At 45.8% G+C, this 20176-nt stretch overlaps 1 protein-coding gene across 16 annotated transcripts in view; it reads right to left on the bottom strand.

Annotated features, from left to right (window-relative positions):
* Positions 1–285: 285 nt before the first annotated feature.
* TBXA2R (thromboxane A2 receptor) overlaps positions 286–20176 on the bottom strand; it is a 148506-nt gene continuing 128615 nt past the window's right edge. For all 16 annotated transcript variants that reach the window (XM_069217137.1, XM_069217143.1, XM_069217136.1 and 13 more), the window contains 2 exons: positions 11737–12786; positions 286–1674 (listed from right to left, as the gene is read on the bottom strand). In XM_069217137.1, the coding sequence (XP_069073238.1) occupies positions 1405–1674; positions 11737–12588 (1122 nt within the window). In that variant the 5' untranslated portion in view covers positions 12589–12786 and the 3' untranslated portion in view covers positions 286–1404. The remainder of the gene's footprint in view (positions 1675–11736; positions 12787–20176) is intronic.

Raw genomic sequence — 20176 nt, 5'->3', positions numbered from 1 at the left:
CTATCCTGGCAATGTGGCACCTCTCAGTACCAGTTTAACACCTGATTATGTGGCAAACCTATAACTATGTGGAAAATGTCAGAGCTGCAGAATGGCATAAATCCCTAATATTTCCCTTTCCGAGGAGACATGACCTTGTCCCCTACATGCCCTGTGTGGGGGGCACTTGCACTGCTCAGCAAGGGCCCGAGTGAACACAAGAACCTAGTTATTGTGGCAAAGGCACCAGGATAATGGCCATCAGATTGGCACAGCGCTAGAAACACCAGGCAATGCGACTCACGGTTCAGGTCAGTGAGATTTATTAACAATAATATTACTCAGAGATCTGGAGCAAGCAGAAAAGGGATGGGGCGGGAGAGAGGATAAAAAGGGAGAAGAAGCGAGAGGGAGCCATGGAGGCATAACTAGAGATCGGGAGATGGAGAGAAAGAAGAGATGGCAAGAGAGAGAAAACTGAAAGAGGGGAGAACTTCATTGGGAGAGAAGAGAGGGAAATATAGATGGAAAGAATGATGAAAAAAGAAGCGTCAGAGAGAGAAACGGAGAAAGAGAGTGAGAGTGGAGGAAGAGAGAGAAAGGACAAGTGAGAAATGGAAAAGAGACAGAGAAACAGGAGACAGGAAGAAGAGAGGGTAAGAGAAATGGAATTAAAGAGAGAAAGAGCCTGTGAGGGAATAGAGAGGGCAAGAGATAGAGAAAGACAGAAGAGAGGGCAAGAGATAGAGAAAGACAGAAGAGAGGGCAAGAGATAGAGAAAGACAGAAGAGACGGCGCTGATTAACGCTAGAAAGGGTGTGAGTGACAGCAAGGGAGGGGGACAAAGAGACCGACATTTAGAGAGAAAGGTTGAGAGAGGGACAAGATAGAGAGACGGGGCAGTGGAAGGTCAAGAAAGAAAGAAAAACGTGGAGGGGGCAAAAAGATAGAAACACGAGTGGAGGTAGGCTGAAAGAAGAGAGGGACGGGGCGAGAGAGCGAGACAGAGCGAGAGACAGAGAGGTCTCGGATTTGAGCTCCGCGTGTGCCGCTGGGGCGGGTGCTTCCTTCACGGGCACCAGGGATTCACCCCAGTGCCTGACCCGCCCCAGCCCAGGCGGCCTCCGAGACCCGGCCGGCAGCACGTCCCTTCCTTTGCACAAGAGCACACGGTTCCGACCGCTCTCTACTTGCAAAGCTCCTCCTTGTGGCCTCAGGCCCCCCTCGAGCAGCGACTCGTGAGCTGTCCCCGCCTGAAATGTAAAAGTCCACATGAATCACAAAAAAGGTGGCGGCAGACATCCGTGGCCCTGCTGCAGATGTCTGACCAGGCGTGTGCCGCTGCACCGCACGCACAGGCGGCGTGCCATGTCCCTGCTGCGGCTCTGTGCACGCCGGGGCGCCCCCTTTCCAAGCTGGGGGCCCCTAGGTGATGACGGACTCCTGGGTGTACTTGTGCCGCAGAGAAGCGGCCATGGCGGGGTAGAGGGAGGCGATGGAGGGCCGGGACCTCAGGCTGGGGTACAGTCTCTGCAGCACCGCCCTCCGGAACAGGATGTAGACCCAGGGGTCCAGGATCTGGTTCCAAGTGGCGACCCGGAGGTAGATGAGCAGCATCTTCTCCGTCTCCCGGGGGATCTCCTTGTCGTAGAGGTCCGGGATGGGGCCTTGCAGCAGGGTCTGCGCGATGAATATCTGGGGGCAGAGATGGCAGGTGTTAGTTCCTGGATCAGTGGTCTCCAACCTTTTTAATGCCACGCCCCCCCAGTTGAAAAAATAAAAATCATTGCCCCCACCTTAGAATTTTTCACAATTATTTTATAAAGTTGGCAATTTTGAATATGTCTAGACTTATTTAAACATTGCAGTTAAGTACTGTTACCTTATTAAAAATGCAAAATCACGTTTCTGCTTAAAACAAAGCCCCGTTAGCTGTATAACGCTTTTTTTGGCCAGAGCCTGGCGCCCCCCCGGGACAGCTCCCCCCCACCCCTCCCAGTTTGGAGACCCCTGGTGTATATACTTTCATAGTGTGTTTTAACAGGACCAACCTGTCCAAGGACCCTGGGGTGCTTTACCACAAAACTAATTCACTTGCACATTTTTTCTTTTCAGCATTTCACATTTCACAGTGACAACTAGAAACGGGATGATATTAAGAGTCCTTCCCACCAAATTGCCCCCTTTTGCCCACGCCGGGCCATACATTAAAACAAAATATCTCACAATGGACAACGCAGTGCGGTAACCAGATAACTGGACCATGAAAGCAAGATTTATCATGAAGTGACCTTCAGAGCTGCTCAAAGCTGCCCGCTTCCTGAAAACCATAAACTGCGCACCTCTCTCTCACGCTTCTTCAGCCCTCACACTGCTAAGCGCTGCGTCTCATAACACGATAACCGCACCTCGGGGGTCCTCACGCACAACACGGAAACACTTTCCACACAGGATCAAATCATCGACCACAGACTTTCAACCTCACACCCTACAGTGTGTACTGTGCTACCCATGTATACAAGGGCTTCAGCGCCCCACGTAGGGGCACGGACCGATATATATAATTGTTACCATAAAACACAGGAAGATTAAATGCTTTGGCAGGAATCCCAGGATATTGGGCCAAATCCGGGATCGGGCCCTGGTTCCCAATGTTTCAAGGCAAACAGTTCTAGCCAACAAACCAGACCCAGGCCCCCTCCTCCTCTCCAATTAAGTTGCTGATCCTACCCCATTAACTAGTACACCATCCTGACATGAACATACGTTTATAATTTATCCTCCGTTCATATTACATATTGTCCGTAGAATCCCACACATGTTTTGAAACGCTGACATTGAAGGGATGTCTGGAAATATAATGAAAGCTAATACCCAAAGATTTAAATTCTAGAAAAAGTTAATTAAGTAATGGGATGTTTTGTTTCCATATCAAATGGATCATGGCGGACACTGCAGGGAGGGCTTTACTTCATTCTGAAGCAGGAACCAGGACCACATGCCCCAGGCTTTTTTTTCCCCAATATCAGACTGTTTTTCCTGCTGGTTTTCAGTCTTCCAAATTCCAAAGAAAGTATATGAAAATGCTAAAAAATGTATTGCACTTGAAAATAATCAGTAAACAGTTTTATGCTAAATTTGATGTAAATTAATTTTATATATTTATTTTGAATAAACTACAAAATACACAATGCTACAGAACTATTAACTTATTTTTTAATTAAATGTTTTTTTAATTTAAATCTCTTAAATGAAATACAAATTATTTTTTACAGATGTACTGAAAAATCCTACCTAAATTAAAATGTTTGTATTTATTATGTAATAAAAAATTACAAAAGTTTATATAGAATTAACTGAAATTCATATATTGTTTTTTAAAAATAATGATAAAAATATTTGATCATTAAATACTCTTTATTTTTAAAAAATACATATTTAATTTTTATGTATTCATATATAATTTAAACCCTTTCGAATCCCCTCCTTTAACCCTTCCCATTTAGTAATAAGTAGGCGCCTTTTCCAGTAACACCCATGGGCGTCATTTACCAGTTACCAGGTGTCGCATCTGCGAGCCCTGGCTTGTCTTTTGCAACCCCTGACACTGCCTTTGCGACCCCTGGCTTCAGAGGTGGCAAATTCAGTAGCAGGAGCACAGGGGAAGCTCTTCCTTATGGATGAAGTTGGGGCTCAACTCACTTTGTTTTTTTACCCATTTTTACAACAGTAATAGTGAATAATAAGACATTAATCACTATATGTGTAATAAAATGTGAATATGCCGTTCCATGGCAGCTGAGGTAAGTAAAAGTGCTTTTGAATGTATGTTGTGTGTGTGCTTGTGGGTAAGAGTGTGTTTATGTGTGAGTGTGTGTGAGTGTGAACTTTTGTGTATGTGTAAGTATGTGTCTGTGAATGCAGATCAAATGGCGTACAACGTCACTTTCACTGCCCCTGGCATTTTTGTGAATTGACAACACCCCCGGTGACTCCCACCTTAACTACTAAGTAGTACACATTTGTGGAGATTTCCCCATAGAAAAGAGAGGAGAGTTGGAGATTTACACGTGTAGGTTTGTGAATAGCATTTTATAGCACTTTAGCACTGTAGTAATTTACTAAAAGTACCACGAGATGCAGCTTGTAAGTAGGGCCCAGTGTTTGTAATCAGCCCTCATCTCCTGCTGGGACCGAAGGTCTTTCAGGTGTGAGTCCCGGAGGCTGCTAACATAGGACACTCTGGGCCCCCAGGTGAGGAGGTGCGTCACATCGATACAAGGGGCAGAGCGTTTTCGTAGATCTTCACATAGAAGGGATGCTCTCCGACCTAAATTATTCTGTGTTTCCTTTCATCGTCTGTGCTTTTCTCCCTCAATTACTTTAATTGTATATTTTATTCTCTTTCATTGCTCTCACTTTTTCTCTTCAGTTTCTCATTCTCTTTCAGGGTCTCTTTCTCTCATGCGCTCTCCGTGTATCTTTTGGCCCCTTTCTAACTTTCGCTGTATGCCTCTCCGTTGCACTTACTCGAAATTCTTTAGTCTCTCTCAGCTCCCTCTCCGACTCTCTGTCTCTCTCTTTGTCATTCTATCTCTCTCTTTTAGTATCTCTAAGTTTCACAATATCTCTTTGTCTCACTCACTCTCAATCTCTTTCCCTTGGTGTCAATCTCTCTTTTATTTTTTATCACTCTTTGTTCTCTTTTCCACTCTCCATCCCTCCTCAAGCTCTCAATCTCTGTCTTCTCTCTTTACCATTCGATCTTTCTCCTGTCCCTCTCACGGCTTCTCTCTCTGAATCTCTTCTACTCCTTTCTCTCTCCGTTCCGCCATCTCGTTCTCTCCCTCGCTCCCCTTCCTCTCACTCCCTCTCTTGCTGTCCCTCTCACAGACATAGACACCCTGTACCTCACTCCATAACTTTATGTTGGTGCCCGCTCCCCCCCCACGCCACCAAACCACTGCGCCAAGCGGTTCTATTACAGGATTTTAACCCTGGTCTTTGCACTGATTAAAAAAATTACTTAAAAAAAAGTTCACACCTGCTTTTGCATATTAAAACCTTTGAATGACCTTTCATTGCCAACCCCACCCTTTGTTGTGTGGACGGAAAACATGACTAGAGTCAATGGTCATTTCTGCAATAAAACTACATCTCCTCCATTAGCTACTGTCAGAGGAATGATAGTTCTGAACCGTTTAGACTTCTCCAAATCCAGTCATAAAAATCACATATGTCCCTTCTTTCTGTTCCACTAATATTATGGCTAATTTGGTCGTCTAAGCGTGCATCGCTGTGGAAGTTATATTACATTAAATGAATCATGTAGTTAAGTTCTGTATTTATATTTTAGTCCTTAGATATATTTTCAGCATATTTTCTCTAAACTCAATATAAAAGAGCTTGACAAACCACAGCGAGAGAGAGGTAAAATGGTGCATTCAAATTCCCACAGGTATGTCTGACTTCTCATCTATTTTTCCTTTAGGTCAAGATTTTTTTCACTTTTCAGTGGATAAAAATGGCGTCTCTCCAATAGGTTAGTCAATTTCCAAATCCCTGTTGGAGAATTTCTCAAATGTTGGCATGTCTTGAAGAGACATAAACAACCGGTGGTAATTCCACTCCTTATATGAAATTTTCCTGGAATAGTACCGCATTGTGGGCTGGAAAGCTGCAATGAGGTTCCAATACACGTTAGCATTCTTCACTGATGCAACTGTGGTCGGGATAAAAAAAACACAACAAGCAATTGATAACAGATCCCAGACACTTCTAGGAAGAGATGAGGAGGAGAATGTGCTAAATCTGACCTACTCATGAGAGAAGAATCCTAAGGAAAACGAGAGATGTTTTCAGGCCCGAATACTGATCACCCATCCACCTTCCAAGGAAGATGGGAAAAGTATTGCTGCACTAGACAGATTGACTTTAGAAGATTCCATCACTCATTTCGGCTACGACAGTGCAGAGAGAAAGTCAGGTAGTCTGGGAAGCAACTAGACTGGAGCTCAGTTTATGGAAAAATAATTCCTAGTACTGTCATACTTTCATAGTTTGGCCTTCAGGTTCATAGCTAGCTAGTAGAGTCCAAGGGCATCCTTTTTACAGGTCCTGAACACTAGGGGCCTGATTACAACTTTGGAGGAAGGTGTTAATCCGTCCCAAATGTGACGGATATACCACCAGCCGTATTACAAGTCCATTACATCCTATGGAACTCGTAATACGGCTGGTGGTATATCCGTCACATTTGGGACGGATCAACACCTCCTCCAAAGTTGTAATCAGGCCCTAGATCCTTTGTCTTGATCCTATTAAGACCCCTTGTTCTCATCTAAATTCCGGCAAAAAAAGGGTAAAGAGCCTTTGCACTCGCTTTGACGGGTATCAGTCAATGAAAAAAGCACCGCTCATTTATATCCTTGTCCACCCTTGGTGCTGTCCCTAGGCCTTCCCTGCTCATTGCGGTGATAGAACGGTACAAGGAAGTAGGGTAATGCTAGATGTGGAGATGGAATATGGACTCATGGTGATTGTACTTGCCCACTTCTCCCTGCAGTGGAGCCAGAATTTGCCCGCCACAGTGCACTTGCAGGAAAGGCAGGGTTGAGTCAAGCCAGGGATCTTTGTCCCCTTTGGGACCCGCGTTCCTGGAAGCTGACCTGTTCCTTCATGGTGTCAATAACACGGCCACACCACTAGGTGGCACCAAGCAGTGCTTAATTTGTGCTTATTGTTTCCGGTGCTGAGCACCGGCACTTATTTTTGAGGGCCGGCGCTTATTCTTGTGCCTCAAGCATTTGCTGGGAGCAAAAGATACATTTGGTAACGACGGAGATAGTGAAAAACAAAAAAGCGTCACAAAGGGAGAAAGCAGAAAGCTGCAAGAGTGAGCTGGAGGGGTGGGGAGTGGCTCTCAATGGATTGAAGAGGCCCGAGATGGCTTCAGGATTACGCTCGCTCAGTATTCCGTGTTCACACATTTAATTGCAGCAGCCGCGTGTTTAAGAGGAAGGCTTTGGGCACCGGCACCTTTTTATTTACAAATTAAGCACTGGCACCAAGTACAATTTTTTCCTTCCTCGGCGAAGATTTGAAATAATTATGAGGAGCTCGTTTGATACATGATAGGGAGGGGCCTTGCAATAGTTTTTGGCCCTGGCCCCCAAAAAAGTTTCTTTCAGGCCAATGCAGATGGGGGCTTTGAAAGCTCACAAAGACAAAAAATACACACAGACTTCATAGTAGTGAGGGTTATAATCGAACAGAAGAGAGATTAGGCGGTTCAGCACGGGCTATGGTGCAGATATAGCTTTTTGGTGCCCCCCAGGAGAGCCGCATACAAGAATGTGTTTGTTTGTTTTGCGTCAGATGCTAAATGTGTACTCAGAAGGCACTGAGAGCCCAAAAAAAACATACAAAAAAGAAAACCTCCTGTGTGTCAGATCTAACAACAGAAAGCAGCTGTGGCAAGGAGCAGTGAAGCTGGGTTGTGATGTGTAAACTTATCACTGCATATATCACAAGCAACAAAAAGCAGATGTGACTCGCTCCCTTCCCCCTTTCTCCTCCCTTCATTGAGCTTTAGCTCTTTTCTATTTCTCCTGTTTGTCCTCCCTCTCTCCCCCTCTCTCATCTCCTCCTAGGTACCTGCATTTCTTCTGCCTTCATCTCCCTCAGATCACACTTGGGCTGGCCTGACAGTGCCTGTGCGGACACACCGGATGTGATCCAAAAATAAGTTTCAGGGGGACTACAGAGAGGGACTGTCGCCTCCTTCCCTGCACCCTAGTACTTGCTTAACGCTGCCTTTCCCTGAACCCTAAAAACTCTTTACTACCCCTTCGTGCTACCTTTCTGTGAACACTGAAAAGTCATTGCCACTCCTTAACGCTACCCTCTAAATCCATTCCTACCCCTTATTGGTATCCGCCCACGAATCTCACGAACCCTTTACTACTCATTGCATCTACCCATCCTTAACCCTAAAAACCCTTTACTAACACTGAACCCTAAAACCTTACTATCCCCTCACGCTACCCTTCTCTCACCCTGAAGACCCTTACTACCCCTTAACGTTACCCATCCCAGAATCCTAAAAACCTTTTACACTACCCCGGAACAGAAGCCTTCTTCCAAGTAAGTACACCTGAGTACTGCATACTGCTACCCATCTATGAACTCTAAAACCAATACTGCCCCTTATGGTTACCCATCACTGAACCATAAAATACCCTTACAACTTCTAAACATTACCTTTAGATGCAACTAAAAAACCTCTAACATTTAACGCTACTCTCCCCTGAACCCTAAAAACTCTTTACTACCTCTTAACACTATGCCTCTGTAACCCCTAAAACTCCTTATTACTCTTTAATGCTACCCTTCAAATTTCTTCCTAACAATGATTGCTACCCTTCACTGAACCCAAACAACTTCTTACTACCTTTTATAGCGACTCATCCTGGATTCCTACAAACCATTTACTACCCCTTAACACTACACTTGCCTGAACCCCAAAACTCACTGCTCCTTAATGTTATCCTTCACTGAACTTGAAAACACTAACTGCCCTTTAACACTACCCTTCCCCGAAGTTGAAACACCATACGCTATCCCTAACGCTACCCCTCGATGAATACAAGATACAGTACTACTCCATAACGCTACCCCTCGATGAATACAAGAAACCATACTACTCCATAGCGCCACCCCTCCATGAATACAAGAAACCATACTACTCCATAACGCTACCCCTCCATGAATACAAGAAACCGTACTACTCCATAACGCTACCCCTCCATGAATACAAGAAACAGTACTACTCCATAACGCTACCCCTCCATGAATACAAGAAACCGTACTACTCCATAACGCTACCCCTCCATGAATACAAGAAACATTACTACTCCATAACGCTACCCCTCCATGAATACAAGAAACCGTACTACTCCATAACGCTACCCCTCCATGAATACAAGAAACCGTACTACTCCATAATGCTACTCTTCCTTGAACCCTAATAACACTTATTACCACATAACGCTACCCACCCCTGAACCCAACAGACTCCCACCTGCGACTTAACGCTCACTGAGGAACTCTGCCTGCTGAATGTGGGCAAAATTCTGGGAAGGAAAATCAGAAACTGAATTACTGATCCCCCCAATAATTTATCATTTGTAAGGGGCCCCCACGGTCCCACTAGTGATCACTTTTATATCTATCTGCACCTTCCTCTCCGCAGTAATCAATGTCCCCGGTATCCATAACTGCGTAGAAGAATTACCAGGTGATACCAGGGACATCCTTATAATGCCCTTAGTGGTGATAAGCAACACAAAAAAAATGTATCTCTTTAAAAAGTTAGAAGGACATTTTAGGGCATCAGTGGAAACACTTTCAGGAATCTAATGGTGTTTGTGGACCCAACTGAATTTGTGAGAAAGGAACACTGCACCACTAATGGAATGATTTACAGAATGCAGATGGATGTGCTGTTCCACCACAATCTGATAACAGTAGGACCGCAGCCAGTGATCATGAGGCTACCACAAGTTTAGAGACAAATGTGCAAGCATTGCTTCTGTCTGTTTCACCACAACTGATGGAGTAAAATGAACACCAGTCTTATGCTTGTGCTCTGGTACCAAGAAGCACAGGATGCTGTACTTTTCTCTAAATGTCCTGAAAACCACGTTTCACACATTCCACCATATTGTCTAACAGTTTGCCACATTCTCTAAATGACCCCCAAGTAGTAGGTCTATGAATAACAAAATACACCAAAAGTGTATGTGCTTGGCGATTCCGATTTTTCTGTAATAATGGCGCATCTGAATAACGTACATTTCCTTTGTTAGGTCTGGCTTGACAGCGTGGGGTGAATGAATGAGATTTTTACCAATTTGCAAAAATATGCATAGAGTGGCTTTGTGTGGGCTCCATCCAGAGGAGTGTTACTCTCTCACCTCAAGCTGTCAGCTGGAGATATATCTTGTCACCTTCCAGGAAGTGCTTCCATTAGAAAGCATGAGGGACTATTCTAAATCTGATCAATAAACTCAACTATGCTGATTGTCATAGTCAGTTCGTTTTCTCCTATGTGCATCTACACAGAAAATAAGATTTTTTGCTACTTTTTCACAGCACTAGCAACGCCTGTAGAGCAGGCTTTTATGTGCTAAACAACACATGTACATACAACGCACGCAAACAGTATTTGTGAATGGCTTTGTTTATGTGTGTTGGTACATCAACTCTAGACCTATTGACCTTGCCAAGGCTTGTTTGATCCCTCCGTACTATTGGCTTTGCCTACTAGCACATTCATCTATTTCTGTCTCTTTTATTGTCTTGCCTCTCATTGTCCAAGGATTTCCTTTTTTCCCATTTCCCTCCACCCCTTTATCTTTTCTGCTAGTCTTCAACTCTCCGCCTTCCCTGTGCCTCACTACTTTTCTAAAATCGAATGCAGTTTGCCCGGCTGTTCTCTGCTGTTCCATCTAAGTCTCCATCCTGTCTCTTCTCAAAAGCTTTCTTTGCAGACATCCACATGTCGCAGTGATATCTCGCCATACATTAAACCTACAGCTAAACTCAGTGACAGGACACCTAGGGGGGTCTTGCTGGCCTGCCACATGATGCTGTAACTAGGCCATGGCACTTTCTGCATGGTACCAGAACACTGTAGCCTAAATATCATCTGACAAAAATATTGTGTCCCAAATATCATATACAAAAATATTGCATAATTGGTGTTAACAGTAGTACAGCTACACCCCATGAAGCAATAATTATGTAAACAATATTTAGGCGATGATATTTAAGTCAGCCACTAATATTGGCATTGATACTATTCTGACAAACGTTGATCGAAAAAGTTTCAAAAACTTGACTAGAACCTCAATAACAACTTTAATCCTGTAATCTTAACTCTAGTCTGTGGCCAAATGATCTTTATTTGTTCTCCTGTGCATCAACCGTGCTCTCCTGAGCATCTACAGGCCGTCTCCTGAACATCTACAGGCCATCTGCTAGACATTTACAGGCCATCTGCTGAGCATCTACAGGCCATCTGCTGGACATCTACAGGCCATCTACTGAGCATCTACAGGCCATCTCCTGGGCATCGACAGGCCCTTTCCTGAGCATCTGCCAGCTGACTCCTGAGCATCTACAGGCATTCTCAGGAGCATCTAGAGGCCATCTGCTGAGCAGCTGCAGACCATCTCCGGAGCAGCTACATACTATGTCCTGTGAATCTACTCTGTTCTCCTGAACATGTACAGGCGGTATCCTGAGTGTTTAAAAGCTATCTACCTGAGCCTCTACAGACCATCTCCTGAGCATCTATAGACCATCACCTGAGCATCTACAGACCATCTCCTCTGCATCTGCTGTGCTCTCCTGGGCATCTTCAGGCCATCTGCTAAGCATCTACAGGCCATCACCTGAGCATCTACCGGCCATCTCCTGAGCAGCTACAGGCCGTCTCCTGAGCAGCTACAGGCTGTCTCCTGAGCATCTACAGGCTGTCTCCTGAGCAGCTACAGGCTGTCTCCTGAGCAGCTACAGGCCGTCTCCTGAACATCTACTGGCCATCTGCTGAGAAGTTACAGGCCATCTCCTGTGCACCTACTTTGCTCTCCTGAGCATCTACAGGCCCCTTCCTGAGCATCAACAGGCCCTCTGCTGAGCATCCGCAGGTCATCTCCTGATCATCAACAGGCCATCTAGTTTCATACTCACCAGAAGGGGAAGCCAACACACACTGGCGATGATCATGATGCCAACCAACTGCACCATCATCTCCACCTCGCTGTCCCGGCGCCGCTGCACTGACTCGCGGTCGTGGTAGACCCGACAGAGCGTCACCACACTGATAGTGTTCAGGATGAAGGAGAGACTCACGGAGAAGATCCCCAGCAGTGCAAAGAGCAGGCCAAAGGAAATGTTCTTCCAGTCGTGCAGCAGGGTGAGGAAGCACCAGGACTTTGGGTATTGTACCGTGTAGTTCCCCAGTCCCAGAATGGGGAGCAGTCCCAGGAAGCATGCAAAACTCCAGACTGTGACCACCACGCACCAGGCGCGCTGCTTGGACACATTGCTTGCACGGGAGAAGGGTCGGTTGATGCCAAAGAAGCGCTCTGAAGCCATGGCAGCGCCAAGGATGAGAGGGCACTGGCCGAAGAAGACCATGGAGAAGCCCATGAAGTTACAGAGGTGGCACCCGGGGTCTACCTCGGTCCAGCTGAACTTAGTATAGTGGTAGGAAGCCACGATGCAGCCTGTCACAAGCAGGCCAGAAAAGTCCGTCACCACCAGGCCGCAGAGGAAGATGAGGAACGAAGACCGGGATCGACTATGCGTCTTCCGACTGGCAGAGATGAGGACACAGAAGGCGAAGAGGTTAGAGGACATGCCAATGACGCTGAAGATGGTGGAGAACCACTGGGAGGCGATCATCTTCTTATCCCCCCCAGTGATGCTCATGTTGACGTATCTGAAGCAGAAGCCCAGCTCAGGGTCCGAGGTGCCATTGGACAGTTCCATCCCACCCGTGGGGCATGAGGAGACCCCCTGCCCATCCTCCAGGCACATCTTTTGTTCAGATTAGGCAGTCGGTGGGTCAAACTTTAAATATTTGTGCAAGGAGTTGTCATTGTGGTCTTCATTGGTAGTCCTTAGGTGCACACAGAGGCGGAAGTCTCATGCCAGGGGGCCCCGGGTCTTCTGTACCTCAGCTTGGCACTCTGAACTTCAGAACAGTCAGGATTTCTGCTCATTTCAGCTTCAGTCCTTAAAAAGAGATAGAACAAGAGCCTGTTGTTAGCAGTTTATTTTGGAAATTACATGAGCAGCCATGCGTCAGCCTGTCGCTAATTTCAATAAACACATTCAAGCTGGCTTTCGTCTTGCACTGGACAGTTTTGTAATAACAGACATTTGGATTTTTGTCTTTATGCTGTCTGGAATATTTACAGAGTTGTTGGGGCGTGGAGCTGGGCCAGCTGCAGTCCGAACAGGCACCTTTAGGCCAAGAAGCCTGTAAACAACTGTGGTTTCTTTTATTCAGAAACTCCCTGTCGCTTTCAGCCCCAGGAGGAGGCATTGGGTGCAGAACACAGGTATAGATGTGGTCAGCACTGCGTTGGTCCGGCTGCCACTGCAATGAGAACTACATGGGCATTTCAGCCACACAGGAACTAGTGCCTAACTTATGGAAATACAAGTGCCAGCGCCCTCATCAGGAGATGACTGCAACGTGCGCCACCCGTTGCCCCAGCCAGCCCTGCCAATGACAGAACCAACACAACTACTATCCATCACGCTCCGAGTGTGACAAATCAGGCTCTTCCAAGGCCCCCAAAGCTATACGAATGCCTTAGGAAGCAGGTATTAGTCATTTAAGGTATATTGAACTATTAAACAACTGTTGTTTCTAAATTAGGCAAACAGCGCTACCAAGTGGCAGATTGTCATAAGAGCTGTTTTTAATAATTGTCGGGGACAAGCACCGGAAACCACCAGCTCAAATTAAGCACTGATAGGAACACTGCATGGGCACTAATGTCACTCATCTGCAAAACTGCACGTTCACAGCAGACACACCTATGTACAGTGGATGTGCACTAAAGTCATTCCTGTGACGTTGCACTGCAAAGGCCCTGCTGCAGCCCCAATCAGCACAGCACAGACACGTCAGCCACACCTGTCAAAGGTACAAAGGAATTAAAGACAGTCCTCTGCAGGACTGTAAGGACACAACTGGCACACCTCTGTGCAGTGCATGTGCACTAAAGTCACTCCTGTGCAGTTGCACTGCAGGGAGAGCACACACTGATGTACAGTGCACAGATAATATTAGCCATTCTCTGCTGTACAATGGAAGAAAACATAGAACCTTAGTGTTAAAAAGCAGCTCCAAAGGAACTCACAAAACTTACATGAAGAAAACCAATGAGAAGTTTGTAATTAATAATACTTGCCCAACCAAAAGGTGTTTCAGAATTATAATTTAATTCATAAAACAGCCTGTACTCATCAAAAGAGTCAGTAACCTTTAATTTCAGGTACTCTAAAAAAACAAGCAAACAACTCTCACACTCACAGCCTCACTAAACCTATCTCACCGCACATCCTCCACTCTGCTCTTCCAACCCGCTAACAGAAAAAGAAAGCAATGTCCTAATCAAAGATAGAAACTTGGCATGTTCCAAGCAAATCCTGGCCCTCAAACATTTTCAAAGCCAGCCTCTTGGAGCCTCTGATCCCAGGCTTTGTCAAACAAAATAAACTGCTCTCAGCCAGAGAGAGAGTATCAGACCCGGAAGAAGCACTCACGCAACCTAATCTCCATCTAGAATGGCCTCAAGCTCTCTGCTGACACTCACGAACCTCAGCTCTTCTCCCACATAACAAAAAGGGAACCCCCTACTACATTTATTTTAGGTCTGGGATCAAGGGGCAGCTGAAAACATAAACAAAAGACAATATCCCACCTGAGCTGTATTGCTTCTATAGTTGCTCATAGTGCCCAGTGGTCTGACCAAAAATAAACGCAACCAGCTTATAACTCATACATTTTCATCATTTTATTTGTTTTTTTGTTCTTCATTACTAAACATTTAGTTCTGTACTTTCTTGAGAAAATTTTTGTTTGCTTTGGTCCAGATCATCAACTTTGTAATATTTTCTTTCATATATCCAAAGTATTTTTATGCATTGTCAAGACCCATGTTTTTTTATTTTTGTATTTTACATAAAACCTTCATCGGTACACCATGTTACAATATTGCTATATACATCATTGTTATCTCCCTGTTTATCAATCCACTCTCTTAGGTACAGCACACACCCACTCACATACAGCATTCATACCTATTGCAGCCACACCCCACATACACCACATAGTTACAGCTGGAAAAAAGTTTCAGTTTCAACCGCTCTTGTGTTGCTGGATAGGATCACTCCTAAAAGCAGTCGACACACTTTTCGGTGGGTGAAGAAAAATTTGGAATCTACCTTCTTCAGGACCCAAACTTTGAATGGTACTGTCCCTGGTTGACCAAAGGAGATATATGCCAATCTTGGAGGTCTGTGTTAAGTTTTCTAGATATGTTCCTCTTCATGATAACCAAGTTAGTGTTGTCATCATGAGAGCAGCTAGACACTGTCCCAGTATCTATATTAAGGGGAATTCTCTCTGGTATCGCTGTGTTCCACACATATAAATGGAAGCACTTTTCGTCTTGTTGCTTCAGGGGAACTTTAGTTACTCATACATGTGTGGGTCTGGAAACCCTGATCTGTGTCCTAATCTGTGTTTCCACAGGGGGTACCAGCTTAAAGCCTCTCCGTAGGGGTAGGCGCAGCTGAACCCACCATATGCTCCTCTGCCCCCCTCCGGACAGGCCTCTCCAGGTGCTGCATTGACTTCTCAAAGGAGCTCTCGGTGAAGTTTGTCTTTTGTATATGCCTCAGTTCTCTCCTACCAGGCCTGTCATCAGCGATTGACACTGCAAATCACTAACCACAGCCCGAGCACCATCTGACAAATAGACACATGCCATAGTTCTTAACTGTAAAAAATCCTACATAATGACAGAGCCCCAATAGTTGCATTAAGTCCCATTCACCTCTTCGCCATTCATCTGTAGACTAGGTATCCCTCAAGGCATCATTAGTCCACTTCCTGTTCACTGGGTACCCATTTCCTCCTCCTGATCTTATGAACTCCTTCAAACTCACTCCCTACAACTCTGTGGATGGCACTCAGTACACCTTAAAGCTGGAAAGGCCACCAGAGACTTGGCAAATGCCTACTGACGGTGGAACAATGGATACTAAAGACTAGTTTTAACCTTAATTCCTGCAGTGCAGAAATACTTATTTGGAGATGCTGGAACATTCATGCAGTGCTTAATTTGTTGTGGTGTTTTCTGGTACTCAGCACAGGCAGTTATTTGTGAACACTGGCACATATTTATGAGAAACCACCACATGGTGGCACTGTGTGTGCGTTTTTATGCAACATTCATTAGGGAAGCATTCAACTATTTAGTGTATATTTAAAAAAACAATAACACTTTAACTTAAACCTGCAGTTTCAAGGAATGTGGATTGTGACAGCTGCAGTGCACCAATGAGTAATACCATGAGCCCTGGCACTTAATTTTTCATGAGCTAAGCACTGCATCCATGAGCTATGTGGAACCATTTCAATTAAATGTCAAACCCACATGATAAACCCAGGCCAACAAAGTGACAAGAAACTCATTTACACAATACGAATACTGTGACATACCTTCTCTTTTTTGGGCCACTCTAACTTGATATAGGGATTAAAAACACTAGCGCTGTCATGCTTAGTTGATGCCCATGAGCGCTGCATTTCCTTCTTTAGAGAATTACGTGGCAAGCGACAGCAAATCTAGAATGCCTCCGCCACACTAGCCGAGACATTGAGTAGAAGAGTTATCATTAACTTTTCACTCAAAGCTCTACACTGGTTTGCAGTCTCAAGAAGTGCATCCTTCAAAGCCATCTGCACTGCACTCTGGGTGGTCCACGAGACAAGACCAGACTCCTTGCAATCTAAACTCAGACTCTACAGCCAAAAGAGAAACTCAAATAGAGAATGACCCCACTTCTGAAAAGCCCCCATTTTAAAAAGACTGAACAGATGGAAGATCCTTCTCAGTACAGACATGCAAACTTTGGAATATGCTTCCAAACAGAACAAGCACGGGCAAAGCCAAAACATCTGCCTTGCATCTTGAGACCTGGTTAAAACATTTAGAAAGGTCTCCTGCAGTGAAAATGCAAACAACAACGATTGCTTTCTCTACACAATGCATCTATTGGGTAAAGAATATAAGTGGTGTTTATTTAGTCTTTGTTTGAAAATTTTAACATAGTCCCTCGTGGATTATAATTAGGGCTCCCGTTTTTGTGATTTAAAAAAAAAAAACATTTCTGTCTATAATTATCCATATTTATGTGCTTTGGCTGCATTATTGGTATTTTTCTATATTTATTTTCTGTTTTGGGAATAAATGGAGTCGTAAGATTGTGTATTTCCACATTCACCTGACAGATAAACAGGCCCTCGTCCTTTGATGCCAAAATGTTTTAGTAAATTAAACAACCAAATATAACAAAACACTACATCCATATGTAAATATTAGCATTACATACAAATATTTGTTAACATCTGGCTTTAATTAGGGAAATCTAATCCTATTTTGAACTCCGCATGCTGTCTATCTGCTCAGCTGATGGCCTGAAATTCATAAAGGACAGCATAGAGATTCCCCCGCAAGAAGCACAATTTTCTGTATTTTTCCACTTTTAAAAATAAATGCAGACTGGAAACACATTGTTTTCTGCCTGAATTTAATTTTAAATATCAGTGAAAATGGAAAAATGTGAACCTTAATTAGAATGCAAGCATTCCCAAGGAGCAGGAATGATACAGCAATCAGCCAATAGCATGAAGTGATAAAGCAAGCAGCCAATAGTATGAAGTGATAAAGCAAGCAGCCAATAGCATGAAGTGAGACAGAAATACTCATCTCGGTGGAGTCATGGGCAACTTTGTTTCTATATAAACTAATTGTTAGCAACTGGGTTACAGACAGCTGCACTGTCAAGCCACACCCAAGAAAATGATTGTCCGCAACCATCTAGAATTCATGAAAGCATCCATCTAAAACGTTGATAGGTTTGTGTGAGCCGCATACAATGCACAGTCTCTGACATCTCCATTGCAATGTCACTCCTCCAAGGGTGGGGCACACTCTCCAAGACTCACACACATCATCAAAACACAACATACTACATGACACTTCAAGTAACACTCCCCCCCCATGCACTGCATATGGAGTAATTATCGACCAACTGGAAAGTGCTTTGGGGCCTTGGCAAGAGGCAGGGAAGCACTATAAAAAGGGTTAGTGCAATAAAATACCACAACTACTGTTCTGTAGCACTTTATGGCCCCTCCCACTAGTCTTATGAGCACTGCATTTTCCCAACAGCCACTCATCTGCAGCACTGCATGGCACTCCCACAATCCTGGGAGCACTGCAGTGAAACTACTGTCACTGCTATGTGGTATGGCATAGCCAAACTTCCAACACTCCTACGAGCAATGCATGCTAACTAACACCCCTCTTGTGCAGCAATGCATGCATGCCAGTCTGCTGCACCACTGCATAGACCATACCGCCACTTCAATCAATCAATCAAGGAATTTGTAAAGCGCACTACTCACCCATGAGGGTCTTAAGGCCCTGAGGTGGGTGGGGGGGAAGAGGGTCTGCTACTACTCGAACAGCCAGGTCTTGAGAAGTTTCCTAAAGGTAAGGAGGTCTTTGGTCTGGTGCAGGTGGGTGGGAAGAGTGTGCCACGTCTTGGCGGCGAAGTGCGAGAATGATCTACCGCCGGTTGTCGTTCTGCGGACGCGTGGGACGGTTGCGAGGTCAGCGGAGCAGAGTTGCCGGGTCAGGGTGTAGAAGGAGAGCCATCTGTTGAGGTATTCTGGTCCGGTGTTGTGCAGTGCTTTCTGAGCGTGGGTGAGGAGTTTGAAGGTGATTCTCTTGTGGATGGGGAGACAGTGCAGGTCTCTCAGATGGCCTGTGATTTGGCAGTGGCAGGGGATGTCCAGGATGAGGCGTGCGGAGGCGTTTTGGATGCGTTGCAGCCTCTTCTGGAGTTTGGCTGTGGTTCCTGCGTAGAGGACATTGCCGTAGTCCACTTTGCTGCTTACGAGGCCTTGGTTGGCTGTTCTACTGGTTTCGGTGGGGATCCATTTGTAGATCTTTCGGAGCATGCCGAGGGTGATGAAGCAGGAGGAGGAAATGGCGTTGACTTGCTGGGTCATGGATAATGAGGAGTCCAAGTCCAAGATGAATCCGAGGTTGCGTGCTTGGTCAGTGGGAGTCGGAGCGGATCCGAGAGTGGCAGGCCACCAGGAGTCATCCCATGTGGACGGGAGGAGCCGAAGGCGAGGACTTCCGTCTTGTCAGAATTGAGCTTGAGGCAGCTGTTGTTCATCCATTCGGCGATGGCCTTCATTCCTTCGTGGAGGTTGGTCTTGGTGGAGTCCTTGGTGAGGGAGACGATCAGCTGGGTGTCGTCGGCGTATGAGATGATGGTGAGGTTGTGAGATCGGGCGATGTTAGCGAGCGGGGCCATTTAGATGTTGAAGAGGGTCGGGCTGAGGGACGAATCCTGGGGTACACCGCAGATGATTTTTGTGTCTTTGGAGCAGAATGGGGGGAGGCGTACTCTCTGGGTTCTGCCAGTAAGAAAGGAGGGGACCCAGTCCAGGGCTCTGTTGCGGATTACTGCATTACTTCTCAGCAGCACTGCAATAACACCCTCACCACTCTTATAAGCAGTGCACGCACACTGCTGATGCATCTAAGCACCACTTCAAAAACACTGCCAAAACTCTTATGAGCACTGCATGCGCGCTGCTACTGCTCCTTTAACGCGCTGCTTGGGCACTACCACCACCGCTATTCTGAAGCACTACATGGGCACACTCACTGCTCCTCTGCAGCACTGCATGGGCACACTCACTGCTCCTCTGCATGGGCACACTCACTGACCCTCTGCAGCACTGCATGGGCACACTCACTGCTCCTCTGCAGCACTGCATGGGCACACTCACTGCCCCTCTGCAGCACTGCATGGGCACACTCACTGCTCCTCTGCAGCACTGCACGGGCACAATCACTGCTCCTCTGCAGCACTGCACGGGCACAATCACTGCTCCTCTGCAGTACTGCATGGGCACACTCACTGCTCCTCTGCAGCACTGCACGGGCACACTCACTGCCCCTCTGCAGCACTGCATGGGCACACTCACTGCTCCTCTGCAGCACTGCACGGGTACACTCACTGCTCCTCCGCAGCACTGCAGGGGCACACTCACTGCTCCTCTGCAGCACTGCAGCACTGCACGGGCACACTCACTGCTCCCCTGCAGCACTGCATGGGCACACTCACTGCCCCTCTGCAGCACTGCATGGACACACTCATTGCTCCTCTGCAGCACTGCATGGCACACTCACTGCTCCTCTCCAACACTGCATGGACACTGTCACCACTTCACTGCAGCCCTTTATGGACATTACTGCCACTCTGCTGCAACACTGGATAGAAACTACCATCACTT

The sequence above is a fragment of the Pleurodeles waltl genome, chromosome 12, assembly GCF_031143425.1.
Source record: "Pleurodeles waltl isolate 20211129_DDA chromosome 12, aPleWal1.hap1.20221129, whole genome shotgun sequence".
NCBI classification, from domain to species: domain Eukaryota; kingdom Metazoa; phylum Chordata; class Amphibia; order Caudata; family Salamandridae; genus Pleurodeles; species Pleurodeles waltl.
This window is presented reverse-complemented; position numbering and strand designations above follow the sequence as displayed.